The sequence below is a fragment of the Carcharhinus amblyrhynchos genome, chromosome 18 (assembly GCF_965287045.1).
Source record: "Carcharhinus amblyrhynchos chromosome 18, sCarAmb.v2.hapA, whole genome shotgun sequence".
NCBI classification, from domain to species: Eukaryota; Metazoa; Chordata; class Chondrichthyes; order Carcharhiniformes; family Carcharhinidae; genus Carcharhinus; species Carcharhinus amblyrhynchos.
Genome location: NC_137341.1, coordinates 2,709,921 through 2,727,236, shown reverse-complemented (window position 1 = coordinate 2,727,236; position 17,316 = coordinate 2,709,921). Strand labels below are relative to the sequence as shown.

At 42.5% G+C, this 17,316-nt stretch overlaps 1 protein-coding gene across 6 annotated transcripts in view; it reads right to left on the bottom strand.

Moving 5' to 3' along the window:
* eef2kmt (eukaryotic elongation factor 2 lysine methyltransferase) overlaps positions 1 to 17,316 on the bottom strand; it is a 49,964-nt gene that overhangs the window by 20,734 nt on the left and 11,914 nt on the right. For 4 of the 6 annotated variants that reach the window (XM_080206266.1, XM_080206263.1, XM_080206262.1 and 1 more), the window contains exons 4-8: positions 13,249 to 13,350; positions 9,619 to 9,752; positions 8,007 to 8,308; positions 5,177 to 5,329; positions 3,134 to 3,180 (exon numbers count right to left, since the gene is read on the bottom strand). In XM_080206266.1, the coding sequence (XP_080062392.1) occupies positions 3,134 to 3,180; positions 5,177 to 5,329; positions 8,007 to 8,308; positions 9,619 to 9,752; positions 13,249 to 13,350 (738 nt within the window). Of the gene's footprint in view, positions 1 to 666; positions 747 to 2,325; positions 2,443 to 3,133; positions 3,181 to 5,176; positions 5,330 to 8,006; positions 8,309 to 9,618; positions 9,753 to 13,248; positions 13,351 to 17,316 lie in introns of those variants that run through there. The other 2 variants (XM_080206265.1, XM_080206264.1) reach the window with 2 other exon arrangements.

The window sequence follows — 17,316 nt, the reverse complement described above, 5'->3', positions numbered from 1 at the left end:
GTTTACAGCATGGAAATGGACCTTTTGGCCCAACTTGTCCATGCCGCCCTTTTTTTAAACCACTAAGCTAGTCCCAGTTGTCTGTGTTTGCCCCAAATCCCTCCATATCCATCTTACCAATGTAACTAAGTGCTTTTTAAAAGACAAAATTGTACCAGCCTCTACTACCTCGGACAACTTGTTCCAGACACTCACCACCCTCTGAAAAAAATTGCCCCGCTGGACACTTTCGCATCTATCCTCTCTCCCTTAAACCTATGCTCTCTAGTTTTGGACTCCCCTACCTTTGGGAAAAGATGTTGAATTCCAGCTGATCTATGCCTCTCATTATTTTAAAGATCCCTACAAGATCACCCCTAAGCCTCCTACATTCCAGGGAACAATGTCTATCCAGCCCCTCCTCATAACTCAAACCGTCACGTACCTGTAGCACCCTCAAATCTTTTCGACATTCTGTCTAGTTTAATAATATCCTTTCTACAATTAGTGTATGAATGTGATCAGAAATTTAAAATTGATTCAAGTCTTTGAAGCTGTGTAAAGATTGAAATATGCATTTTGGGGAAATGTCTGATTGTTTTAATTGATTAGACAATTTAGTCAAACAAAAGTTTGAACAGATGGTCAGATGGCGTAGTCACTTGCAAGGAGAATCACTGATTCCATGTCAGCTCTTCAGAAGAATGCAGTCAGTTTGATTCCTGTACCCCAACATGTTTAGTTCCTTCAAGTGCCCATCCAATTTCCTGTTAAAATCATTGACTGTTTCTGCTCCCAACACCATCATGGCTGGTGAGTTCCAGGTCATTGTCACTTGCTACCTAAAAAGATTCTTCCTCTCATTCCCTTTGCATTTCTTTCCCCAAATGTGACCTAATCAGTTTTTTTCTTATCCTAAATTGTCGTTATCTTGTAACCTTAGAATGATTCCAGCTTTTCTTCTAAAAAGTCCCCATCTGCGAAATCATTCTGGTAAATCACTTCTGCACCAGCTCAAGGATCCTTATTCCTTGAAGCTAGAAGAACAGAACTGGATGTACTAATATTTTCTCAACTTTCCTCCTCTTATTCTGAATGCCTCTATTTGTGAAGCTCAAGCTCCCTCATCTCCTACCACTTTTCAACAATCTAGCATATGTGCTCCCCAAGGCTCCTCTGTTCCCCAGGGCCTAATAAAAGTGGTCCTGGAAATACTGGATGACATCTTTCAAAATTCTATCGACTCTGTAGGAACGGCTCCATAGAGTGGCAAATGTAATCCACTCTTTAAAAGGGGAGGATAACAGATCACATAGCCTGACATCAGTGGGGGAGGTGTTTGTACATATTATAAAAATGTGATAATGGAACATTTGGAAAGCATTAATGGGATTGGATAAAGCTAGCATAGATTAATGAAAGACAACTCATGCTTAACAAAATTGAATGGAGTTTTTTGAGGGTGTGATGTATTCGAACTTTCAGAAGGCTTTTGATAAGATCCCTCCTAAGAGGTTAGTGGCTAAAATTAGAGTATGGCATGGTCTGAGAATTGGTTGACAGAAAAAAAGGTCTTTTTCTGAGTGATAAGCAGTAACTAGTGGATATTGAAAAGAATGCCTCAATTGTTCACTCTACATAAATGACCTGGATGAGGGAACTAAATGTGACATCTCCAAGTTTTCTGATGCAACATAGTTGTGAGGAGAGAGAGGCTTCAGGGTGATTTAGACAAGTTAATTGAGTGGGTAAACACCTGAAGTACTGTGCAGTTTTGGTCTTCCCACCTAAAAGGATATACTTGCCATAGAGGAAGTGTGGCAGAGGTTCACTGGATGATAACTGTCTTGCACCAATTATTATCCAGAAAGACACCAGTAAAGGCTGATGGTTAAAATGGGCTAATGCTATCAGCAAAGAACAGGCTGTTACTTTGTCTTGTTACTGAGCATTCATGACCAAAGATAGTGATTTATTAGTGCCTGTTCTGTGAGTACATGACTGAAGACACATCTATATCAGCAGGCTCTCAGTAATTCAGGACCAACTGCTGTAGAAGTGACAAAATCAAGTCCAAGAATCAGAACAAACCCCAGCAGGGAGTTTGATGATCTCACCATGCCATGGTTAGTATGTATAAATCATGAAATAGGCTAAAAACTTTGATAACTCCACTACAAAAGTTTTGATATGTTTATTGTAACTCTTAAGATGTAATAACAGGAGATTGTTGTATGATGAGAGTTTGTATCTTTATCTGTAATCTGTTACCTGCCATATCTGAGGAAAGATTTGTTTTGAGTGGGCTGATATTCACTAGAGTTTAGAATGAGAGAGAGGCTTGAAGGGCTGAATAAACTACTCCTGTTTCTCTGGCCTGTAGAACGACCTGCATCTTCCTCGTGATGTTTGATTTTCTTTAGAACATGGTTGGTTTGTTCTAAACCTTTGTCTCTCACTGCTCTGGGGAGGAATTTACACCACATCAGTATCAACTGGAAACATTTATTTTGAACACAAAGATCAGCAAAACTGATATTTTAATAAAATGTTTTGTAATTGGGACAGCACAGTAATTAATACTGCTGCCTCAGCACCAGGGACCCAGGTTTGATTTCTAGCTTGGATCACTGCATGGGTTTCCTCCCCACAGTCTGAGACACGTGCTGGTTAGGTGCATTGACCCAAACAGGTGCCAGATTATGGCGACTAGGGGAATTTCATTGCACGTCAATGTGAGCCTCACTTGTAACTTATAAATAAACTTTAAACTGCAGGCTATTAAAGGCCTATAAATAAGCACTAAACTTTTGATTATCAGATTTAAAATTAATTATTCCATGATGTCCTACTATTGAAAAAGGTTAATGGCAGGAATTTCCCACACAATATCGCCGTAATGGCTGCAGCTAGAAACCAGGAATTGGAGAGCAGTTGTTGTTCCAGGTTGTGGCCAATTATATGCCCGAAGAAGAGAGTATCTGTCACACTGCATGTTATTTTTCCACACTTGTGAAATTTGAAAAAGGAAATAATTGAGACATGGTTTATGAACATAGCTCATTTAATTCTCACTTTTCTTGACAAATATCAAAGATGGGCAAACACTTATTTTAAGCAGCTCTATTTCTGTGCACCTGTTATAAGGAAATACCTTTCTGGAAGGGCCTGGAATCACCTGGTGTCCAATTCCAACTTTATCTGTTTAGAAAAGAACAAATTTATTAATATGCTCTAAAGGCAAAAAACTTTATTTTTCTTTAAATTCATTTCTAACAGAGGGAGACTAAGGAAATAAGCCTGTGTGGCTATAGGAACAGTGCAGACATGTCTAACATGACAGCAGTTGTATGACAATGATAATGGAAGTGTTATTAATTTTTATTAATTCTAATTTTTAGCATAGCCAATCAACCTAACCCGCACATCTTCATACAAAGAGGGAAATCAATAAATTTCTCATCTGTTTTAAAGGGATGACCCCTTATTTTTGAACAGTGACTCCTAGTTCTAGATTCTCCAACAAGAGCAAACATCTTCATCCTGTCAATATCTTTCAGGATTTGAGGTTCAGTTAAGTCAGAATCCCTACAGTGCAGAAGGATGCCATTCAGCCCATCAAGCTGTACCAACAATCCTACTTCATGTCACCCAACATATTTACCCTGCTAGACCCCCTGACACCAAGGGGTAATTTAGCATGACCAATCAACCTAACTACAACTTTGGAGCGCAGGAGGAAATCCACGCAGCCACAGTGAAAAGGCAGTAACTCCACATAGTGACCTGAGGCCGGAATTGAACCCTGGCGTTGCGAGGCAGCATTATAACCACTGTGCCACCTCCTAATATTAAACTCCTGTGGATACAAACCTTATAAGACAACCCACCTATTCCTGGTGGTCTAGTAAAACTCTGAACTGTTCTAACACGTTTCCTTATTCAAGGAAACCAATGCTCTACACAGCACTCCAGATGTGGTCTCACCAGTGCCCTGTACAGCTGAAACATGTGCAAGTGGTCATTGAACTGGGAACAATTTAGCAAACAGCAGAAGGGTGGACTTGAGAACAAAAGGCATTGCTAACCCGCTTAGCATTACTAAATATTGGTATTTATACTGTTTCACCCATTACTGAGCTCTATTATAATAAACAACAAAGACCAAGGCAGAAGCTGAACTAATGAGATCAATGAATTGTGGCCACAATGGACAAAGTCACCCAGTAACTGATTAGATCACTATGATCGCTAGAAATCTTGCTGACATGAAGAAAGGCACCCTGCAGCATAAAAATCTGTCAGCTTTCAGCCAGGGAGGAGAAAGATGACAGAATGGGAGAAGAAAGAAAACTGCTTATGTGCAGACAGATGCAGGAAGAGGGGTTTGGACTGGTCACTGGCTCCACAAAAGCTATTTCACCCATGGAAGCTGACCAGAGCTGATAGTGACTGCACCTGAGCAGTATGTTTGTCTATTTTACTCAATAAAGAACACAACGGGTTTGCAACCAAATCCAGGTTCGAGTCCAACAACAGGATTAGTTGGCCACGTAAGGAGTGTTCATCCAAGGCTCAGTTTGGGAATCCTTCCACCACTTCCCCATTATTCCCCAAACCAAAAAGATATGCTAAAAAAGCAGAACATGCAATTCAGGAGACTTCACCACATAAAGGGTCCCCCGGACGGGGTACAAGGATTCTTCCCACACACAACTCCCTACTTCTGGTGATCAGTTATTCCCTTGGAAACAGTGGGCACACCACTTATTACATCCTGCCAACAGCTAACTTTTATTCCCTGTTAACTAGCCAACCTTCAATCCCCACCTATGTTAACCCCATACCATGAGCTTGTACTTGCCAACCTTATAACTTCTGATGTGGCACCTTATTAAACGACCTCTGGAGGTCTGAGTACAGCACACACAACTCTTTCAAAAGAACTTCAATAAATTAAGTAAACATGATTTCCCTTTCACAAAACCATGTTAACTTTGCCTGATTATGTTACACTTTTCCAAATACCAAGGAATTGGCACCCTCAACAATGTGAATCTGATGAGGAGCCTTCATCTATTCTTAATGAAGCTCCCTCACCCATGATCCAGGAAGCTGGGTTGGACTTCTGAAGAGTGGAGGTATCCCTCTGAATGAAATATCAGTCCGTCATCTCTAATGGTTAACAGGCACTTACCAAGCTCCATCTTGAACTGGTGATACGTTTCTGGGTTACGTATTGTAGATGCCAGATAAACAACTGAACCTTGTTCTTTTCTTTCACTAGAAGTAAGAAATTTCTCCAGTACAGAAACCAGGCAAAGGACCACCTCAGGATCATAAATTACATCTGTTAATAAGGAGCAAAGAAAAACAACAAATTAAATTGCATTCTACTCATTTCTGATAAACAATCCTTTCGATTTACACATACACTTGCATAGAGATTGCTGCATCAAAGTGTCTACCTGGAAACAATCCAGCAGAAGGTTGTTCTGGAGTACAAGTTAAAGACACTGATACACAAGGGAAGGGGAGGGATATCTGGATGTCCTCTCCTGTAACTGTCCACTTCAGAGGAAAGCACAGGAAGGAGAAACAGAGTTGAAAGAATAATGGAAAATCAGATAGACAGGGAGTCCTGTAAACAGCAGTTCTATCCAATAATGAGATCCTGAGCTTACAGCCTTGGTGAATTCGATGAACTGCAATCAGAAGTTGAGAATTTGATGACAGTACGAATGCAGTTTCTCACACCCAGCTCACAGTCAAACTGCAGAGACGAGAATTTTAAGATGAGTATCTTGCTTCATTAAGCATCTTCATATTTAATATTTAGTTCTGGTTAAGCTCAAGTAAACGGTGCAGTTAACAGCAATTATACAAGTAAACAGCTTGTATCTGAGAAGTCTATTTTAAGCTTCTAGTTAGAATAAAGGGAAAGAAAATCTACTTGGCAGGGGTTAAGAAACAATAAAGGTGCTTCATACTATTTGGAATATTTGATAGACTATCAAATAGAATCCCTACAGTGCAGGAGGCCACTTGGCCCATCGAGTCTGCACCAACTGTCTGCCAGAGCACGTTACCCAGATTCACTCCCCTACCCGATCCCCATAACCTATTACTGGGACACGAAGGGCCAATCTACCTAACTCGCACATCTTTGGATTGTGGGAGGAAACTGGAGCACCCGGAGGAAACCCACGCAGACACGGGGAGAATTTGCAAATCCCACACAAGACAGTGACCCGGAGGTCAGAATTGAACCCGGTTCCTGGCACTGTGCCGCCCATAGAAGGAAAGAGCGGGAGGAGAGGAAGGTGCAAGGTCTGCAACCGATTTTGGGAATCGTCAAGCAGCCTAATGTCGACTTAGAGAGTGATTGTGAAAAAGGTCGAGAAGAGGAGGAATTTCTGAATTATGTTCATGAGGATTTTCTTAATCGATGTGTTTGCTGCCAAAATGACGAAGAATATAAACCTGGGGAAAGAAGAGGGTCAATGAATGTCACAGTGAAGAGTTTCTCTGAAAATTAGTCAGATAATAGGTTGAGAAGACAGGGAGCATTCGACAATAAAGGCATAACAGCAAAAGGTTAATTTCAGTGCATCGTGGAGTTATCCGGCAAAATAGCATCAACTGACAGAAATATATTTCAGCAATGGACAACCTTTTGTTTTAGAATTCTGAAGTAACAATGCCAGTATATTGAAGGTTACGGCACAAGCACGCAGACAGTAGTAGGACATGTGCTGCATTTCCTTTGACAGGACCTGGGGAGATGGTGCAAAAACGTTGACCGGGTGCCTGAGCTTTCGATACGAAAACATGACCTTCCCTCCATCACAGCATCAGAAGTGGGGATGTTCGCCAATGATTGTACAGCATCATTTACAACTTCTCAGATACTGAAGCAGTCCCGTGACCGATCTGGACAATATCCAGGCTTGGGCTGACAAGTGGCAAATAACATTCGCACCACACAATGCCAACAATGACCAGGACCGATAAGAGACACTCTAACCACCACCCCTTGACATTTAACAGGGTTACCATCACTGAATCCCCCACTGTCAACATCCTTGGGGGTTACCATTGGTAACTAAACTAGACTCACCACAAATGCAGTGGCTACCAGAGCAGGTCAGAGACTGGGAATACTGCAGCGAGTAATTCCCCAAAGCCTATCCACCATCTACAAGGTACGTGTCAGGAGTGTGATGAAATATTCCCCAATCTCCTGGATGGGTGCAGCTCCAAGAACACTTAAAAAGCTTGATACTATCCAGGTTAAAGCAGCCTGCTCGATTGGCACCACATCTACAAGTATCCACTCCCTCCACCACCAACGCTCAGTAGCAGCAGCGCACATGACCTACAAGATGCACTGCAGCAAATCACCAAATATCCTTAGACAGCACCTTCCAAACCCAAAAGCACGTCTGTCCAGAGGACAAGGGCAGCAGATAAATGGGAAGACCGCCACCTGCAAGCTCCCCTTCAAGCCACCCACTGTCCGGATTTGGAAACGTACCTTCCCAGTCACTGGGTCAAAATCCTGGAATTCCCTCCCTAACGGCAGTGTGGGTCAACCCACACAGAGCGTGGACTGCAACGATTCAAGAAGACAGCTCACCACCGCCTTCTCAAGGGCAATAAACGCTGGCCAGCCAGTGACACCCATGTCCCATGAATGAATAAAAAAATCAGCACAGACATAATGGACAAAGATGAGGTCCTTCTTGGCTGTATGGCATCAGTGCCTATTTGAGAGGGAGTGCACGTGGAGAAAGTAAGGACAGTGGGTCAGGTTCACGGCAGTGACTAGATCATGTGGGAAATTATCTCATTTTATGAATATTGGTCAATAATACAATTATTTTCCACTACAGAAATTTATTCAAATAACCATCATAAATGATTCTAGTCATGAATGTAGCTATTTATCTGGAATTAATTAGATCACAGTCTTGTACTCTCCGCCCATCAAGAAAACAGCTAATTTTATAATAATGAATTAATACCTGTTGCAACAATGACATGCGGCTGAAACTCATCAACTTGTTCCTGGGTGACTTCTGACCAATCTAATCCCATAACAGTAATTTTTGGTCTCTGGTTTTCTTCAGATACATTGACTTCAACTTCACAGTCTTTTGGGTTCCAGGTATCTGAATCTAGTGGGAGACCATTACTAAGAATGTTGGTCCTCAGTTGCTGAAGTACATTTGGGTGACAGTCACTGAATATATACTGTTTGGGGGTGCAGATCTTGCAGATGGTAATTCCAACAAGGCCAATTCCACTACCCAACTCCAAAATGCTTCTGAAACAGAGAAAGCTAACAATTACTTCCTTCAAAAATGTTGATAATTCACCCAACAAAATATTCTCTTTGGTCATAAGAGAGCTATAAGCATTTCCCTTTCAGTGTGTAATCAGGAATGTTGTGATATCCCATTAAAGTATCCAATGGTAAAAGACTTGACAGTAAAACATATTTGTAATATATACTAATGTACCATCATGCTGCCAGACTAGGGGATTTTCACAGTAGCTTTATTGCAGTGTTAACGTAAGTCTACTTGTGACACTAATAAATAAAACTAGTCGTCATACTCTGCATCTGTTCAGATACAGAAGGAGAATTTAGCACGGCCACTGCACCTAACCAGCATGTCTTTCAGACTGTGGGAGACTAGATCAACCAGAAGAAACACACACTGGGAGAACGTGCAGCGTCTGCACAGACAGTGACGCAAGCCAGGAATCGAACCCTGGTCCCTCTCACTGTGAGGCAGCAGTGCTAACCACTGTGCCACCCTGTGGCATTATGTAAGGAATTTACTGCAATTCGTCAGTTCACAATCACAACAGCACTCCTACACTCAAAAATCACACAGCAAGTCACTCCATCATGCTCATACAACTCCTGCTAACTTACCAAGGAGCAGCATTGGCAGACGTACAATCACTCATTGCCTTGGTCAACAGAAGAATGGAAAAGAGTCACAGAGGTTTACTGCATGGAAACAGGTCCTTTGGCCCAACTTGTTAATACTGTTCCGTTATTAAACCACTAAACTAGTCCCAATAGCCCACGTTTGGTCCATATCCCTCCATACCAATCTTACCCATTAACTGTCTAAATGCTTTTTAAAAGACAAAATTGTACCCGCCGCTGCTACTACTTCTGGCAACTTGTTCCAGACACTCACCACCCTCTATGTGAAAAAATTACCCCTCTGGACACTTTTGTATCTCTCCCCTCTCATCTAAAACCCAAGCTCTCTAGTTTTAGACTCCCCTACCTTTTGGAAAAGATGTTGACCATCTAACTGATCTATGCCCCTCATTATTGTATAGACATTTATAAGATCACACCTCAGCCTCCTACACTCCAGGTGAAAAGAAGTCCCAGTCTATCCAACCTCTCCTTATAACTCAAACCATCGAGTCCTGGTGGCATCCGAGTAAATCTTTTCAGCACTCTTTCTAGTTTAATGATCCTTTTTATAAAAGAGTGACAGAACTGTAAATATATTCAAGACAATCCTAAATAATAATTTTCATTTTACAGGAGAAAAATTAATATCCATTGAGTATGTTTTACACACTGAGTCTAACAATTCTGACCTGCCATCAAACACCTCAGAGTTTTCCATTGCCCATTCCGCAAAGAACTGTGCAGCTTCCCACGTCACCAGGCCAGTAGTTCCTTCAGAGATTATTGCCACATTTTCACCAAGTCTAATATTCTCTCCTGATAACTGAAGAACAATTTTTACAAAGTCAAAAGCACCAAAATATTTTCCCGTTACTCATCTTGGTACAATATAAAGTAAGAAGTCTCACAACAACAGGTTAAAGTCCAACAGGTTTATTTGACAGTAAACCCTACAAGCTTTCGGGGTTTGCCCCTTTGTCCGAAGGGGCAAACCCCCAAAGCTTGTCGGATTAATATCAAATAAACTGGTTGGACTTTAACCTGGTGTTGTGAGACTTTTTAACCGTGTTTACCCCAGTCCAATGCCGGCATCTCCACAATATAAAATAACCCAGACAGTAGAATATTTAAACAATCCTCAATTATAAACAGCTACAAACATTTTGTTATGTATGTTTATCTCTACAGGTGCTAATTATAAAATATGATCACTCAGAAAAAGAGCATTTTGCTGTTTAGTCCCAATTCTGATAACCATGCTTTTATGTGGTACTTTGTCAAACACTTTCTCGAAATCCATATAGACGACATCGGCCTTTTACAAATCCTTGCTGGTTCTGCCTTATTTACTCAAACTCCTCTCCTTTCCCTTCCCCCAGTTATTGTCACCATTAATATCAAACTAACATCAATGGGGAGGCTGTGACACAGTAGTATTGTCACTGGACTAGTTATCCAGAGATCCAGGATAACCCTCTGGAATTACAAGTCTAATAAAGCCATTGTCGATTGCTGTAAAAACCTGACTAGTTCATTCATGTCCTTTCAGGGAAGGAAACTTGCTGTCCTTAGTTGTGACGACATTGTGGATGACTCCCAAACGTCCTCTGAAATGGACAAGCAAGTCACTCAGTTGTATTCAACTGCTTTATGAAAAAATAAGAAATCGGACGAACCACCTGGTATTGAACTAGGCACCAGAAATGACAATGGCAAACTCAGTCCTGTCGAACCTGCAGAGTCCTCCTTACTAACACCTGGGAGCTTGTGCCAGAATGGGGAGAGCTGTCTTACAAACTAGTCAAGCAATAGCCCAATGTAATCACATACTCACGGAATCAAACCTTACAGTAACATCCCAGACAATATCCTCACCGTTCCTGGTTATGTCCTAAGTCATCGGCAGGACAGAGCCAGCAGAAGTGGTGGTGGTGGCACAGAGATATACAATTGTGAGGGAGATGCTCTGGGAACCTCAACATCAACTCTGGTCTCAAAAACTCATGTCACCAGGTCAAACATGCGCAAGGGAACCTCCTGCTGATTACATGTACAATTCCTCTCAGTTGATGAATCAGCCCTCCTCCATGTTGACTATGGACTTGGAGGAAGCACTGAATCCCTACAGTACAGAAGGAGGTCATTTGGCCCATCGAGTCTGCTCAGGCAATAAATCCACCCTATCCTCGTTACCCCACATATTTACCCTGCTAATCCCCCCAAAACTAGGGTCAATTTATCATGGCCAATCAACCTAATCTGCACATTTTCAGATTGTGGAGGAAACCTATGCAGACACAGGGAGAACATGCAGACTCCACACAGACAGTGACCCAATCCAGGAATTGAGCCCGGGTCCCTAGCGCTGTGGGACAGCCGTGCTAACCACTGTGGCACCCCAAATGTGCTCTGGATGGGAGACTTCAACGTCCATCATTAACAGTGGCTCAATATTACCACTACAAACTGAGCTGGTTGGGTCCTAAAGAACGTAGCTGCTGGAGTGGGACTGTGGCAGCTAGCGAGGGAACCAACACAAGGGAAAATGATACAGACCTCATTCTCAACAACCTGCCTGCTACAAATGCACCTGTCCATGACAGTACTGATAGGAGTGACCACTGCACAATCCTTGAAGACGAAGCCTTGCCTTCACACTGAGGATACTCTCCATTGTGGTGTGTGTGCTCAATGAGATAGACTCCAAAACAGGTCTAGACTGGGCATCCATGAAGCTGTGCCTTCTTAACCACATTATTCACCTATCCAACTACCCTGAGAGACTGATGTACAGACACATCAAGGTCTCTCTGTTCCCCAGAGTCTTGCCATTCATCATATATTCCCTTACCACAACTGTTCTAGGTGCACTTATCCCAGACTGAATTCCATTCATCACTGACCAGCTGCAATCTAAGGCTATCCTTTCCACTATTTACCATTCCACCAATTTTCATATCATCTGTAAAAGATAAAAGTTAATTGAAAGGTACCAATGGGAATTAAGGCAGCTAATGGAATGTTAGCCTTTATCTTGGGGGTCTGGTTTATTAAGCGCTCGAAGATTTGCTCTATTTTTGAGAATTTTAGGCAAGCCAACGCTGAAGTTCATCTAGTTTGTGGAGTCAGGATGGATATTCTGAACTTGGAGGGGTTCAGCAGTTTCACCAGATAGAGCAAATATGGAAAATCTACTTCCCCTGGGGGAAAGTTGGGTGGCACAGTGGGGTTAGCGCTGCTGCCTCACAACGCCAGGGACCCAGAATCAATTCGGGTCACTGTCTGTGTGAAGTTTGCACATTCTCCCCGTGTCTGTGTGGGTTTCCTCCAGGTACTCTGGTCTCCTCCCACAGTCCAAAGATATGCTGGTTAGGTTGATTGGCCACGATACATTGACCTTTATTATTAGCAGGGTAAATATGTGGGGTTATGGGAATAGGGTTTGGGTGGGACTGTGGTTGGGGCAAGCTCGATGGGTCAAATGGCTTCCTTCTGCACTGTAGGGATTGTGTGAGTCTAAGAATAGGAGAATAATCTTAAAATTAGAGCTATATCATTCAAAAGTAAAATATGGAAGCACTTAGTTGGGAAGCTATTGAGAGGGTGCAGAGGAGATTTACAAGGATGTTGCCTGGATTGGGAGGCATGCCTTATGAGGACAGGTTGAGGGAGCTCGGTCTCCTCCCTGGAGAGACAAAGGTTGAGAGGTGACCTGATAGAGGTTTATAAAATGTTGAGGGGAATAGATAGGGTGGATTCTCGGAGGCTATTTCCCAGGGCTGAAATGGTCGCTACGAGAGGACACAGGTTTAAGGTGCTGGGGAGCAGGTACAGAGGAGATGTCAGGGGTAAGTTTTTCACTCAGAGGGTGGTGATGAGTGGAATCGGCTGCCGTCGGTGGTGGTGGAGGCGGCGAACTCACTGGGGTCTTTTAAAAGACTTCCGGATGAGTATATGGGATTTAATGGGATTGGAAGTTACAGATAGTTCTATGGCTTGGTAGGTAGGGATATGATTGGCGCAACTTGTGGGCCGAAGGGCCAGTTTGTGCTGTACTGTTCTATGTTCTGTGTTCAAATTGTATTAAAGAGTGAAAGCTGCGGCATGCCAGCATGACCCAATAGAAATTGTATCCCATAGCAACAAAACCTATTTATTAAGACAGAGGTAACAAACAGCCCTAACACATTTAATCATTGAATTCTAGTCATCTGTGTTCTAATGTGTGTATTGTTATGAACTTTATCCTGATCCGAACAGTTACAATCCTACTTCCATTCGGTTTGTAGTAAATGTTTTTGTATAAATGATACACATACCAGAAAATAATTTTTGTGACACATCTTTAGCTCTTCTGATCTGAGAACTTCACCCAGTGCATCATACAAATCATCCAAAGGCTCAGCTCCTGTCACTTCATGCTGCATTTAGAAGAAACATGTTTTTTCAGTGATACAATTCTGCAGAAAAATCAGATTGATGATATCCAACAATATATATGAACCCTGCATGAACACAGGGTGACACAGTGGGTTAGCACTGCTGCCTCACTGCTCCAGAGACCCGGGTTCAATTCACGACTTCGGTCACTGTGTGGAGTTTGCACATTCTCCCCATGTCTGCGTGGGTTTCCTCCGGGTGCTCCTCTTTTCTCCCGCATTCCAAAGATCTGCAGATCAGGTGCACTGGCCATGCGGACTTGCCCCTTAGTGTCCTGGGATGAATAGGTTAGAGGAATTAGGAGCACAAGTATGTCAGGTAATGGGTATAGGGCCTGGGTGGGATTGTCATCGGTAGAGATTCGATGGGCTGAATGGCCTTCTGCACTGCAGAGATTCTATATTAAATGATGTACATCTTATGTATCCTCACAGAAACAACTGAATAGATAATGGATGGGTTACAAAGTCAGTAGCTGAACGATGGGGTCACCTTGTAAAAAGATAACTTAAAAGTTTATTAGTTACAAGTGAGGCTTAGATTAACACTGCAACGAAGTTACTGTGAAATTCCCCTGTCGCCACAGCCTGGCACCTGTTTGAGTCAATGTCACCAGCACGTCTTTCGGAATGTGGGAGGAAACCGGAGCACCAGGAGGAACCCCACGCAGACTCAGGGAGAACGTGCAGACTCCACACAGACAGTGATCCAAGCCGGGAATAGAACCCCGGTTCTTGGCACTGCGAAACAGTAATGCTAACCACTGTGTTACTGTACTGCCCCTTGTGGCTGTCCCTGGCGTTCCTCTCAGCTGCTTCATTAATGACCTTCCTTCCGTCATTAGTTCAGAAGTGGGGACGTTGACTGATAATTACACAATGTTCAGCATTATTCCTGCATTCAACAAGACCCAGACAATAACTAGACCTGGGCAGATAAATAACAAGTCACATTCATGCCACACAATGACCATCTCCAACAAGACAGAATTTAAATATCTCTCCTTGAGATTCAATGGCTTCACTATTGCTGAATTCCCCACTGTCAACATCCTGGGATTACCATTGACAGGAATGGACTGGATTAGTCACATCAATCCCGTGGCTGCCAGAACTGAACAAAGGCTGGGAATTCAGAGGTCAGTAACTCACTGTGACTGCCGAAGCCCGCCACTATCTACAAAGCTTACCAGGTGGCCTCAAATCCACCACAGCAATTCAACTAATAAATCAGGAACCGAAACTGATCTCAGTAACGGTGATCGTGAAATTGTCAATTGTTGTAAAAACTGATCAGATTGTTGTAAAATCCCATCTGATTGGCTAATCTCCTTTAGGGAAGGAGATCTATCATCCTGATCTGGTCTGACCTACATGTGACTCCAGACCCCACAGCAATGCAGTTGATTCTTAACCGCCCTCTAAAATAGCTGAGCAAGCCTCTCTGTTGTTAGGGACCAGATCAGAAACTCCAAGGTATATTACGAAATTAGCCTAGACCCTAACTATTTTTGAGTTTGGTATCAGGGCAAGCATAAAGTGTTTCGCTCCAGATATGATTTAATTGCCCCACTAGGAAGCTTTTATTAAAACAAAATTTATTTAACAACACAGTTAAAATATAACAAAAAGAATTAGCACAACTTTTATCAATTCAGATACTTAAACTATAATTCAATAGCGAGCTATCTCTATGGTTCCAACATAAGCAATATCCCAATAGACATAAATCCTTCTTCAGAATCAGTTAGCAGAAAGACAGACATGCTCACCTGGGTACAATGTTTTCATTTTGACCCCTCTGGACAGATACAGAAAGACACCTGTCTTCAGACTCCCATACAGCAGCCTCTGGAGAAAGATCCATTCCCAAACAGCAGAACTTCTGAGAAAGAGACCCATTTTCTGGCAGATCCCAGTCTCAAAATCAAGAAAGAGAGCTTCTTCTCTCTAAAGATCCCAAGCAGTAACTGACTCGAGCTCTGTGTGTCAGCCCAGTCACATGATATTCATGTCAATCAACCTAATCAAACCCTACTGAAAAATCCCAGGGGAAAACACTAAAGTAACAACTGTCCAAATTAGAACAAACACTTTAGTAATTAAGGTCAATTAGGCTGCTGCAGTAACAATAGGGTTACAGACAGAGGCACTAGTTAATAGAATGGACTGCTAAAACAAATCCGGCACAAGAAATATCATAAATACATTTCTTAAAGGCACAGTATTGTCACACCATTCAAGGGCAATTTGGGATGGGCAACAAACGCTGGCTCAGCCAGTGCTGTCCATGCCCAAGAATGGATAATAATACTTCCAGTTTGTCTGGATAAATCTAGCTCCAACAACGCTCCAGAACCTTGATACCACTCAGGTCAAAGCAGCCTACTTGGCCATCTCTCTCTCCTCCACAAGCACACAATGGCAGCATCCACAAACTCCACTGTATCACCTTGCCAAGCCACTTCCAAAACCTCATTCTCTACCACCTTGAAGAACAAGGGCAGCAGACAAAGGAATACCATCAAACTCCCCTCCAATCTTAAATTCCACCAGAGTCAGTGTAAAGAAACACGAGTACGCCCGAGCAGTATTGGGGGTACACCTGCTGTTAGTATCAACGAGGTTCTGTTGATGAATATTGGGCAGTGATTGGTTAATTAAACTTATGTCGATAAAAAAAACACATGAAACGCAATGTAGTTAAGCAGAGAGCTAAATTCTGTGACAATAAACTGTCTCCACCAAAGCATCTTAATCCCATCTTAGGAATTCCACTAACAATTGGTAACAGGAGAAGATGGTCACCTGATAGTGAAGATTAGAGAATAAGATTTGTTTGCAGACAGAAGGCTGGTATTTCGTACTGAAGTTTTCTTTCTGGAGAAGACTATAATTGAAGAACTGTCAAACAAAAAGGACTGACATGGTATTGGTTGCAGGATATTATTTTCCTCCACTGTTTTGAGACACAGTACCTTATAATCGATGGAAAAATAAAATCTACGTATGGACACAGGTTACAACCCTATGAAGAAGAAAGGAAGGGTTGGATCTGGAGCTTTCACTGCCTGCCAGGAGCAAGAACAGTTACAGAGTGTTCTCGGAAGGAGATGTTCAGGAACCGAACCATGAAGGAGGTTTGGACATCTGCCTGAAATTCATGGATAAAATTTACATGAGAAGATGACTAATTGAACGCCTAATTCGGACTTTGATAAATTGAGAAAAATGGTTGAGTCTTCTATAAAAGAATGCATCGCAGAGTTTAACCAACTTTGTACAAGATTACAGTGATTCCATTGGGAAATTCCAGAATCAGTATCTGCCTTTAAATTACTGGACTGTGCGAGGATATCAAACATGGTGAAGCTTTTGATTTTAATTCGGGTCAGATTCAAAGAGGGACTTCTGGATCAGAACTTTATAAAAATCTTTGGGAAAGCATTCATTTCTGTCCATTTTGATGGTGTGAATGGGCTGTTCTGCCGTGACTCTGAAGATGGAGGATACAATGTCAGCAGCCATTTGAATATCAAGCCCAAATGTCTGTATAATGCGGAAAACTCAACAGCCAATTTGCGCAAAGCAAGCTCCCACAAACAGAATGTGACAATGACCAAATCATTTTTTTTCTGGATGTTAGTGAGACAGTAGATGCTGGGCAGGGAGAACCTCCCCTCCCTCTCCAAACTACCCCCAGGGTCTACTATTGGGGCAGTATGGTGGCACCACGGTTAGCACCGCTGCCTGACAGCACCAGGAACCCGGGCTCGATTCCCGGCTCGGGTCACTGTGTGGAGTTTGCACATTCTCCCCATGTCTGTGTGGGTTTCCTCTGGGTGCTCTGGTTTCCTCCCACAGTCTGAAGATGTGCAGGTTAGGTGGATAAGCCATGCTAAATTGCCACTTAGCGTCAGGGAGACTAGCTAGGATAAATGCATCGAG